The sequence below is a fragment of the Labeo rohita genome, chromosome 6 (genome assembly GCF_022985175.1).
Source record: "Labeo rohita strain BAU-BD-2019 chromosome 6, IGBB_LRoh.1.0, whole genome shotgun sequence".
Classification (NCBI taxonomy): Eukaryota; Metazoa; Chordata; class Actinopteri; order Cypriniformes; family Cyprinidae; genus Labeo; species Labeo rohita.
The window spans coordinates 31891722-31904588 of NC_066874.1; the positions used below are offsets into that span (position 1 = coordinate 31891722).

Here is a 12867-nt window from a genome sequence, read left to right on the forward strand (position 1 = left end):
TTTGTTTATCTCAAAAAACATAACCCAGAAATCCACTAGGGGGCGATATCACATTTTTCTAAAGCGTTAGCGATTGTATATTGCACGGTTTTTCACACATACGCACAATATTTGTATCATACGATAGACTTTCTCTTTCCGAATGACATAAAAAAAACTACTTTTGTGAACTAGTCCTAGGTTTTTCGCTCAATCTGGAAAAAAACACTGCAGTGCAATTATCTCATTATTAAAAATAGTTGAAATTTACCATTTGCGAAGCTATGACGGGGTCGTTTAGAAAAAAGGCCTGCCCAAATATACCCAAAAGCCTATAAAGCCTAAACGAAAACTCAAAACTTGTGTGCACATGCAACAGGTGATTCTAAATAAGCATGCAAAGTTTTTAAGGAGATCGCACCACAGCTGATGGTATATAAGTGATTAACGTTAACAAACATCATATTTCTATGGCAAATTACCTGTATTTGCCACAAATGCTTTTTAAATGATTGATTTAGGTGGTTACAGGCTTGCTAAATAATATATAATGTCTTTTTTTAATTGCTGCTTGCGGCTATATTTTATTGTTGTAATTTTCTTAAAACAGATAGTTACCTCATGCTCTTTCCTAACCTGAGTTTTATGAGAATCTACATTTTGTTGGTTGATATTGGATGTCTTGTGTATCATCTTCATTCTGTGGGATGTTTTGCACTGTTTGCTCACTAAAACACTATTGCCTTTGTTTTTGTCTCTTAGTGATCGATTACTGTTCGTTTGGGAATCACAGCTGTGATCATCACTGTGTTAGTGTGCTCAATGGCTTCTACTGTCGCTGCAATGAGGGATACACTCTTCAGGGGGATGGAAAGACCTGCCAGTGTATGTATGAAACTCCAGACAGGTCCTATAATTCTTCCTGTCCTGTTATAATGATTGCATTAGAGAAGTTTAAAGTGTTTTTTAATATTAAAATACTGTTTTGCATCCTAGCTGCAGATGTGAAGATAACTATTAGTAGGTTGCAAAAAATAACAGTTATAAGCAGTGGTAGAATTAGTTTAGTGCATTTTGACGTCTGTATTTTATTGCATGCTTTTTATGCAACTGCTTTTTTAGAGCAAAACATTTGCTTTTCAAACTATCTATCAGGCTTTTTTTTGGCTTTCAAAACATTTAAGATAAGATACAGTATGATTTATTGACCTTCCAAGTTGATTATCAGAATTATCCAACACATAAAGATATTGAGTTCCCAAACTGCGGTCAAATTACTTAACACTGCATGGTTACCTTGGCCTAAACGGTTCAAAATCAGCTGCCACGGAAATGAAGCGCCCCCTCTTTAAGCCTGATGGCCTTCCCAGATTTTGGCCTTGAACAGCTGGAAAGACCAAGAATATCAAGTGTGTCGTTTATCATTTGTTAAGTTTACCTAAAGGCTCTGGACATTTGCTTTAAGAGCAAAGTCATTCCTTCACCAGATTTCCACTTTCCGCTACCAGTGTAATCTATAGCAAAAATTAAGTTTCATTCACATTTTTTGAAATTGTGCATAAACCTGATATTAAAGGTCACGTTTATTTGATCCAAAATGCAGCAAAAATAGTAATATTGTGAAATATTTTTATAATTTAAGATAAGTCTTTTCTATTTGGATGTATTTAAAAATGAAATTTATTTCTGTGATACAAAGCTGAATTTTCAGCATTTTCAACATCTTCACTGATCCTTCAGAAATCATTATAATATGCTGATTTGGTGCATATTATAAAGTTGAAAATTTTTTTTTAACCAAAATATAAATGTCTTTACAGTCACTGTTAATGAATTTAATGCATCTTGCGGAAGAAAAGTATTTATTTTCATTGCATAAATTACGTTCCTTTTCTGCCTCACCTCATAAATCCCTTTTATGTTTATTTTCATTGACATGCTCTTCATGTTTATGTCTTCTGCAGCGGATAACTTGTGTAACACAGTCGAACATGGTTGTGAATACCAGTGTGTAAGCACTCCAGGATCATACCACTGTATATGTCCTGAAGGCCATGTGCTACAGGACGACGGCAAGACCTGCGGAAGTAATGCACGCTTTCATTCAGACGACCCTTATTACAACTGAGATGATCCTAAACTTTGTTTTAAAAGGGGGAATGCCTAAGGCTGAATTCCTAAAGCTGCAAAGTATAGATGGGTGTCTTCATAAAATGCATGCATTCTGTTGCTAGAGGTGAAGTGTGTAATTTGTTCGGTGTTAAAATACTTTCTTATATCTCAGTTTAACATTCAGGCACCACTATATGTAGTTTAACATTCAGGCACCACTATAGCTGTGTTACTATTAGTACAATTGAGGTCAAAAGTTTACATCCCCCTTTCAGAATCTGCTAAATGTTAATTATTTTACCAAAATAACAGGGATTGTACAAAATGCATGTTATTGTTTATTTAGTACTGACCGGAATAAGATGTTTTACATAAAAGATGTTTACATATAGTCCACAAGAGAAAATAATAATGGTTTTCCAGCATTTTTGTGTATTTGAACCCTTTCCAACAATGCCTGTATGATTTTGAGATCCATCCCTTTCACACTGAGGACAACTGAGGGACTCACATGCAACTATTACAGAAGGTTCAAACGCTCACTGATGCTCCAGAAGGAAACACAATGCATTAAGAGCCGGGGGTGAAAACTTTTGGAATTTGACGATCAGGGTAAATTTAACTAATTTTGTCTTCTGGGAAACATGTAAGTATCTTCTGTAGCTTCTGAAGGGCAGTACTAAATGAAACAATAATGATATTTAGGCAAAATAAGAAAAATGTACACATCTCCATTCTGTTCAAAAGTTTTCACCCCCAGCTCTTAGTGCATGGTTTTTCCTTCTGGAGTATCAAATCAATAATTTGTGGAACCTGAAACATTTTTCCAAAGAACACTAGGCAGTTTAACTGTTTAGGACAAACAAGGGACTCATGAACAACTATCACTAAACAAAAAACAGCTGTGGATCATTTAGGTAGCAACAGAGTAATAAGAATCAAGGGGATGTAAACTTTTAAACAGGGTCCCTTTTTTTTTTTTTTTTTTTTTTTTTTTTTTATAAATTCAACTATTATGTTCTCTTGCGGACTATATGTAAACATCTTTTATGTGAATATCTTATTCAGGTCAGTACTAAATAAACTATAACATGCATTTTATATGATCCTTCTTATTTTGGTAAAATAATTAACATTTCGCAGAAGGGGAATGTAAACTTTTGACCTCAACTGTATTACTATGTGCATTTCAGAAGTATTTTTTTGCACAGGAATATAAATATGAAGATGAAAAGTTATTTTTATAGCTGTTTTGTGGCACAAAATTATATACTTCATCTTTGAAAATACAAAAAAATGCCAGACCTTCTTTGCTAATGAAAAAGAAATGTGTTGAAATACATGTTTGTTAATTTCTCTCGCCCTCTCCAAGCCTGTCGATCCTCCAACATCGACCTGGTCCTCCTTATCGACGGTTCCAAGAGCGTACGGCCGCAGAATTTCGAGCTTGTCAAGCAGTTTGTTAACCAGGTGGTGGATCAGCTGGACGTCTCCCCTAAAGGAACACGCGTGGGTCTCGTCCAGTACTCAAGCCGAGTGCGGACAGAGTTTCCGCTCAGCATGTATCAGACAAAAGAAGAGATCAAAAAGGCAGTGATGAATGTGGAATACATGGAGAAAGGGACCATGACAGGCTTGGCTCTCAAACACATGGTGGAGAACAGCTTCTCGGAGGCTGACGGAGCACGTCCTGCTGCGAAGAACATCCCACGGGTTGGCCTGGTTTTTACTGATGGGCGTTCACAGGATGATATTCAAGAGTGGGCCAAGAAGGCCAAGGAAGCAGGTATTGTATTTTATGGGCTGAAAATAAAAGTGGTACACTCACAGGAAAAATACAGACATTTAATATGAAAATTTGAGGGGGATGGGGGGATGGGGGGGTATATAAAAATCTATTTTTATGTATTATTATTGTTCAGTTTGTTTACAAATGAGACATTAGCCCTAATCCAAATTTAGTCTAGTCTAGTCTATTTCTTTTTTATTATTTTTAATATTTTAATTTTCTATTTTTAAATACTATATTTATTGTCAGAAAAGATAAAAAGTTAATAATTAAATAATTTATTTTATTTTATTAAGATATGTCCCAAATTGTCCAAACATTGCAAGCCTCATATAAAATGAATATATATATATAACATACATAAAAAATAAAATATATAAAATATAGTTTGACCTCCTGAGCTTGTCAATATTTTCTGATGGATAAGCATCTTCTTGCTGACCTTTTTACTGAAAAAGAAAAGTGATCTTTATTATAATTCTTTATAATTCTTTAAATATGAATTTACAGATATTTAACTTATTTAATTTATATTTAATTTATTTTTGTTTATTATTTATATTTCATATTTATTTGACACTTTTTTTTATTTTTAAAAAAAATATTAAGAGAACTTAGATATTTTTTGTTTGTAATCAGATATTGATAGATATGTAAAACATAAAATATAGTTTGACATCCTAAAGGGTTGACAATCAGTCTTCTCACTGACCTTTATAAACTTTTTTTCTTTTCTTTTTTCCAAAAAAGTGCCTTGTATGATGTTAATTTATCAAAAATTGGAAAAAAAAAAAAAAAAAAAAAAAAAAAAAACGCAATTTGTCTAGTCCAGCTCTTTAATAATTAGTTTTTATTTTGAATGTTTTATTCGTTTTTATATTTATTCGTTTTATATATTTTTTAATTTTAGTATTATTTGAAATGTAATTTAATTTTTATTGATTTATTGCTAAAAAATACTAAAAGAAATCAGATATTTTTATATATGTGATCAGTTATAAATAGATAGTGTAAAACATAGTATAAAAACAAAAGTATAAAATATAGTTTTACATCCTGAGGTTAACAATTATAACAAATATTTTCTGAAGGTTAAGCATATTCTCACTGACTTTTTACACTTTGTTAAAAAAAAAAATTCACATAAAGTGACTTTTATCCATGTTTCTGGCATGTTCCAGGTATCACCATGTATGCTGTTGGTGTGGGTAAAGCTGTGGAGGATGAACTGAGAGAGATTGCCTCTGAACCTGTGGAAAAACACTTCTTCTACACCGCTGACTTCACTGCCATCAGCCAGATCGCCGAGAACCTCAAACTCAATGTCTGCGCAGGTGTGTTTGAAAGACTGAGAACACCTATATACTGTACCTGAATCATCTGTTTTAGATGGCACACACAGTATTTTGTTCAATTGCGCCATCTAGAGTCTGAGGTAAACACACACATGCAATGTTCACCTAAGGAGGTGCTAATGAGTATTGTATGCAGGCTGTATATTTCCTGCTAATCTCCATTTCAGCCAAATGCATAAATGCAAATTTAAGGATATTTTTGTTAATTAATATATTGGATATTCCTTTCATTCTCACTCATTTGATGCATCATTTTGCAGCTGAGAGTCAAGGAAAGATCGAGGTTAAGGACCGCTGCGCTTGTGAAAGTCTTGTGGAGTTCCAGCAGGTTACGATGTCCACCCTAGACCAGCTCAACCAGAAACATATCCTTTATATATTCAGTCCAGATCCTTTAAATATGCTTGCTTTTCAGCACATGCAACATTGCAGCGTAACTCATCCAGACCCCAAACTTTCTCTGGCATAACCTGAAGATTAACGCATTATTACAACAAGCTAAAGGCTTTAACAGAAGCCTCTCTGTACAGAAAGAGCCCATATTGTGTCTGTTGGTCTGATCTGTTCCAGACTGGCCCCTCTGGTTTGGCTCCTCACGTAAACCTCTGTGACCACACGTTTCAATGGCTCTTTGTTTCAGATCTCTCACTCAGCATCATTCATCTAAGCTCAAAAGAGCCCTTGTCCCACGTCTGAGGCCAGAAACAGATGTTTCTGAACTACTAGATGCGGATGCACGTCTCCACTGGATCCATTTAACTAGAATTTGATGAGATTTCAAAGGAAGGATGTTGCTTCTCGGTTCTCATCACAGTTTAAGTGCAGATCTTGCTGATAGGAGTCATTTACAGTTGGGTCTAGTGGTTAGAGTGCATTGCTCAGAAAATGTGAGCTCTTTTTTTCTCAAGCAATGCAATTCACAAGCTAATTCCCACGTCATTTTCTCATCGTTTTCTCATCAGAGAGGCCAAAAGACCACTCTAATTTATTTTGCATTGCATATTAGTGTTATTTTTAAATTAGCACTGCTCTAGTTCCTTCAAAAAAATCACAGTGGGATTATTGCGGAAAATAAGCTCTGTGACCAACAAAAGTTTGATTCTTACATGTTTTGTTCATCATGATAATCTTTTATGAATTTAGAAGCCTAAATGCAATCGGCAGAAGTACAAAGCTAAATGCAGGCCATAAATGAACAACTCTTTCGGTCTTTATTCAAAACACATTTCCCTAAAATTAGAGTTATAATAAATTGCAAGAGTGTGGTATATTAGATTTCCATATACACTACCAGTCAAAAGTTTTGAATGGTAAGATTTTTAATGTTTTTTTTAAAGAAGCCTTTTCTGCTCACCAAGCCTGCATCTACTTGATCTAAAGTACAGCAAAAACAGTAAAATTGTGAAATATTTGTACTATTTAAAATAACTGTTTTTTATTTGAATATATTTTGAAATGTAATTGATTCCTGTGATGCAAAGGTCAATTTTCAGCATCATTACTCCAATCGTCAGTGTCGCATGATCCTTCAGAAATCATTCTAATATGCTGATTTGCTCCTCAAGAAACCTTTTTTATTATTATTATTATCAATATTTAAAACAGTTGAGTACATTGTTTCAGGATTCTTTGATGAATAGAAAGATCCAAAGATTAGATTTATCTGAAATAATAATCTTTTGTAACATTATACACTATACCATTCTATATATATATATATATATATATATATATATATATATTTTTTTTTTTTTTTTTTTTTTTTTTTTTTGAGAAAGAAATTATAGAAATGAATACTTTTATTTAGCAAGAATGCTTTAAATTGGTCATAAGTCATGATAAAGACATTTATAATGTTACAAAAGATTTCTGTTTCAGATAAATGCTGTTTTTCTGAACTTTCTATTCATCAAAGAAACCTGAAAAAAATCTACTCAGCTGTTTTCAACTGAATAATAATAATAAATTTGAGCAGCAAATCAGAATATAAGAATGATTTCTGAAGGATCATGTGACTAGTATAATAATGCTAAAATTTCAGCTTTAAAATCACAGGAATAAATTACATTTTAAAATATATTCAAATAGAAAACAGTCATTTTAAAAACTAAAAATATGTCAAAATATTACTGTTCTTGCTGTACTTTGAATCAAATAAATGCAGGCTTGGTGAGCAGAAGAGACTTCTTTAAAAAACATTAAAAATCTTACTGTTAAAAAACTTTTGACTAGTAGTGTACATATACAAATTTGACTTTACTATTGCATATTGCCATATGTAAGTCATATATTCCATTTCCACATGGGCCTGTTTGACGGGATGCCTTTTAATGTCTCCAGCAACCACTGTAGTCTCATTTAGCCATTTCTTTAAAGACAAGTAAAAGATTTTTAAAAATCACAAGGGGGTATTTCTGATGTATTTTATGTCATCGAATAAAACATGAAAACCTGTGGTAACCACAGACCTTAATTCAGGCATTTAACGAAAAGCTCATTCAAAACACCCACAGACTTTAGTATAATGGAACTGGAAGTGTCAAAATGCAAAATCATTTCCCGGTTTAGGCCTACACAAATACATGATTTGACACAACTTGTAACTTGTGATAATTTTATTTATAGCTCTCCTGATTTGAGCTATAAAGGGAAAAGCACCTACATCATGTAAACAAGCAATTGGAAACCACCTAGAACACACTTGACTTGTTAGTTTTGTATGTGCAAACCCACGTGAAAATCTAGTCTGAATACATTTACTGCGTAAAAGAGCAGAAAATGCAGAAAACTAGATGCTAACTGTGGCTGATTGATTGTTCTTTTAATAATATTTTTCCTTAACCATCTTTCACTGTCAGCTATGACCAAGCGATTGGAAGTCCTGGAGAGTCAGCTGCTCACGAGAAAATGAAAGCGCAATTTACACAACAGAGTGGATTAGGACGGGGCCCGCTGGGTGTGAAGGGTCCCACAGTCACAAGATCTACAGGTGTAGACGCCTGAGGCATGAGGCCCACTATTTCCGGTGCCATTATTGGACATGGCTGATACTGTTCCCTATTTATACATGATCTGTATTGTATGATTTATAGAGAGGTATGTATTTATGGCAAATTTGATATTAGCATTTATACACTAAAAGGGAAATGAAGTGTTTGGTACCACTCTGAAAAAGTCATCTTTGTTATGTTTGCAACTTTTTTGACACCAAATTTATGCACAAATACATTTATGCACAAATACATTACAAATTATTTAGTTTTACAATCTGTAGTACTGATATCAAATGAGACTAAAACATGCGCTCTGTCTTATTACCAAAGCTGTTGCCTGTCAATGTTGTGCATGAGTATTTAAAATAGTCAATTGTTTAACTGGACTGCAAACAGATTTTCAACTCAAGAATGGTCTGAATGGTTTGTTAACAATAAAATGAGAATTGAAAAATTGTGTAAACAGGGTAATGTGTACGAGTGCCCCTTAAGATTGCAGTTTTTTTTGATTGTTTTTATTGAATATGGAATCCAGTTATGATACCTCAGAGTACTCTGGCCTCAGGTTTTTATGTTTTCTAGATGTTTGCAAAAAAAAGGCCCCATTATAAGGCTCTTGTATGTGAATTCTTGTACTTTTTGGATATTTCCTAATAACACTCTTTTTTAAAACATTCAAAGTGTGTTTGTATTCTTTCACAGTGTGAAATGAAGTTTTGCCTCAAGAAATGTTCACTCTCCTATATATATATTTACAGTGCCCTCCACAAATATTGGCACCTTTGGTAAATATGAGCAAAGGCAGCTGTAGAAATAAATGTGCATTGTTTATCCTTTTGATCTTTTATTCAAAAAATTCACATAATTCTAACCTTTCATTGAAGTAAAACAATAGAAACTGGGGGGGGGGGACTCATTTTGAAATAAATGTTTTTCTCTAGTTCATGTTGGCCACAATTATTGGCACCCAATTGTTGCAATTTTCCCCAAGATAACAGCTCTGAGTCTCTCCTATAATGCATGATGAGTTTGGAAAACATGAGTTCAGAGACCATTATTTCATACAGAATAACCTTTCAAACTCCATAACCTTTAGATTCCCAGCTCCGTGTTGGTGCTTCTTTTTTTCAGTTCACCCTACTGATTTTCTATGGTTCAGGTCAGGGAACTGAGACCTCCATGGCTGAAGCTTCTTTGTTTGTTTTGGATCACTATCCTAATGGAAGATCCAGCCATGACCCATTATAAGATTTCTAACAGAGGCAGTCAGGTGTATATTTTTTATCTGTTGATATTTGATAGAAACCATGATGCCATGCATCTGAACAAGACGTCCAGGAACTCCAGCAGAAAAACAGATTTACAACATTAAAGATTCAGCAGTTTATTTAACCATGGGCATGGGGTACTTTTATCAATGTTTGCACCAAACCCGTCTGGTGAGTTAGCTGATTTTTAAGTTTCATCTGACCATAGAAGCCAGTCCCATTTGAAGTCGTGTCTGACAACTAAATATGCTAGAGTTTGATGTTGGATGAGCGAGCAGGATTTTTCTTGAAACCCTCCTAAACAGCATGTGGTGATGTACTTTTACATGTTGTTTGAACATTAATGTGTATTGGCAGTGTATGTACAAATCTACCCTATAATAATTAAAATCCATGCATTTTTTTTAATTAATCTGTAAAAATAATATTCCCTTTTTCAAATCGAGCCATTCTCAGATGTCTGTCTTTGTGGAGCTCATTTGCATTTAAAGCAGCCTCGACCAGAATGAGATGATTTTTGTAGAGCTGATTTTGGCAAGGTAAAAAGGGTGTTGTTTTACACAACCATTGAGAATTTTTAACCAAAGTACATTATAGACTTTTCATTAAGACCCTAAAGAATCATATCAACTTGTGGAAAATGGGCATCCGATGACCTCTTTAAGGCTTTCTGGCCCCTAGATTCATCTAATCTCTGCAGTTCTTCAGCTGTGATCTTTGAAGAGTCTTTGGCCACTTACACTCTCCTCCTAAGCATGCATTATGACGATATAGACACACGTCCTCTTCCAGGCAGATTTGTAATATCTTTAGTTGATCTGAACTTCTTAATTATTGCCCTGATGGTGGAAATGTTGATTTTCATTGCTTTAGCTATTTTCTTACAGCCACTTTCTGTTTTGTGTCCTGCAGATCAGAACTATATTCTTTGTTTTTACTCCTTGTGATGGATGATTGAGGGAATTTGGCCTTTATGTTCCTCATATTCATAATCCTGTGTAACAGGAAGTCATGGCTGGACAACTTCACACTCCTAGTCACTCTGGTGTGCTAAAACATATAAATATGGACGGGAATATACTTTCCATTGTTTTACTTCAGTGACAGATTAGAATTTTGTGAATTTTTTTGAATGAAAGATCAAAAGGATAAACAATGCACATTTATTTCCACGGCTGTCTTTGCTCATATTTACCAAGGGTGCCAATATTTGTGGAGGGCACTATATTTATTTATTAAAAAAAATAAATAAATAGCTTGAATAACAAAATGTCAGACCAAGTGGCATTTAAGTATGACTTTAGTGTCTAAATAGTGCATTTCACTCATTTTTACTCAGAAATTGCTAATACATTTCACAAATAAATGCCTTGTAAAATACTGAGTTAACTGCAAAAATTCAGTAGAAAGACTGAAATAACATTTTCTTCTAAATCTTAACCCAATAATCTTCTGTTTAATTTAGAACCATTTTTTACAGTGTACTTGGAATATGACATAAATCCACAAACATAGTGATTGATCAACATTTACATCAGACAACCTGTAATCCAAACACCAGAGACCATTAGCGTTAACATTTCAAAACAAAATCTCTCTTGATGCTAACAGACCTTTAGACATCTAAAATAATCTCTCTTATTATGCTGCATGATCTTTTCTGCATCTCTCCACAGACGTGCTAATCACTCCCAGGGATGCAAGCTTTAGAACAAACAAGTGTTCCTGGCTGCTTTGCCCTTTTGCCTGCAGATCTCTGGGGCCTGAGACGCTCGAGTCTCTCTCCCTCACTCTCACTCAATCTAGGCTCAGTGGAGGTTGTGAAATGTCAGAGATTCCCGCTAGCCTCAAGTGAATGTGTGTTAATTACCACAAACATATTGCAGCTCAGAGTCCAATACTCAGATGTCAAAAGGACAAATGTCTTGTTATCTCAACAAAAGCTCCCTTTTGTGATTATTTCCTTCTTAGGAACACAAACATATGTTGAGGAAAAGGTCATGGTTTTCTAGAAAGGTTAGAGTTAATTGTTTGTTTGTTTTTTGACAGATGTGTGATATGATGATGATGTAAAAATAAGGTGATGCAAGTTTACAGCCTTATTTTTAAATACATTCAGAGTCAATACATTTTTTAATGCTTACCGAGGCTGCATTTATATAATCAAAAACACAGTAAATACAGTAATATTGTGAATTTTTTACAATTTAAAATAGCAGTTGTCTATATTAATATATTTTAAAATATAATTTATTCCTGTGATCAAAGCTGGATTTTCAGCATCATTACTCCAGTCTTCAGTGTCACATGATCCTTCAGAAATCATTCTAATATGCTGATTTGCTGCGCAAGAAACATTTCTCATTATTATCAATGTTAAAAATGGTTGTGCTGCTTAATGTTTTGTAGAAACCATGATCCATTTTTTTTTTTAAGGATCCTTTCATGTTTCATGAACAGAAAGAGAAAATAGAAAAATAAAATACAGAAGAATTTCATTTATTTAAAGCAGACTTTTTGTAACAATGTAAAAGTCTTTACTGTCACATTTGATCAATTTAATAAAATGCTGAATAAAAATATTAATTTAGAACCTTATATGAATTGAAATACAAGAAAGATACATACGAATTTATAATTTATATTTACATAAAATATAATTTAGAATAGAATTTATAAGATACATAATTTATTATAAGCTGCAAACCCAAGTACAGACAGCCTGAAATGTGTTTGCATGCTATATTAAACAAAACAAAACATTAAAATGTGGAAAATTATATTGAATGCCTGTTCTTAGGCCTTGACATTTGGTTTATAAGAATGAATATTAATGCGAAGCTTTTTTGTTACTATCACAGATCTACTATAAAATGTCACTAGCAAAACATGTTCTATATCTAAATGACATTTACTGTATTTTGCTTGTATTTTAGCAGAATATATGGCCACTTTTGAGTGTGCCTGTCAGTGGAGAAAGAGCATCTACCAGCACTGGAACATGCTATAACCAAACCATGACCCCATATTTTCAGGTCAAAGGTTGTCCTGGCATGTTCATGCCTATCTGAAACTATTTGTCTCTAAAGCAGAGATGACCCAAACTGGGGGCCATGGGCCAAAGCTGACCCGTGATAACCTTCGATAGGAATAAATGTGCCATTAAAGCATATCTTCATTGTTAATTTGTGACCCTGGACCACAAAACCAGTCTCAAGTAGCACAGGTATATTTGTGGCAATAGCCAACACTGTATGGGTCAAAATGATTGATTTTCCTTTTATGCCAAAAATCATTAGGATATTAAGTAAAGATCATGTTTCATGAAGATATTTTGTAAATTTCCTACCATAAACATATCAAAACATAAT

General features: G+C 33.7%; 1 protein-coding gene across 12 annotated transcripts in view; it reads left to right on the forward strand.

Moving 5' to 3' along the window:
• Positions 1-8902, forward strand: part of matn4 (matrilin 4) — a 31060-nt gene extending 22158 nt beyond the window's left edge. For all 12 annotated transcript variants that reach the window (XM_051112743.1, XM_051112747.1, XM_051112745.1 and 9 more), the window contains 6 exons: positions 742-864; positions 1944-2066; positions 3464-3877; positions 5062-5214; positions 5496-5598; positions 8086-8902. In XM_051112743.1, the coding sequence (XP_050968700.1) occupies positions 742-864; positions 1944-2066; positions 3464-3877; positions 5062-5214; positions 5496-5598; positions 8086-8146 (977 nt within the window). In that variant the 3' untranslated portion in view covers positions 8147-8902. The remainder of the gene's footprint in view (positions 1-741; positions 865-1943; positions 2067-3463; positions 3878-5061; positions 5215-5495; positions 5599-8085) is intronic.
• The last annotated feature ends 3965 nt before the right edge of the window (positions 8903-12867 follow it).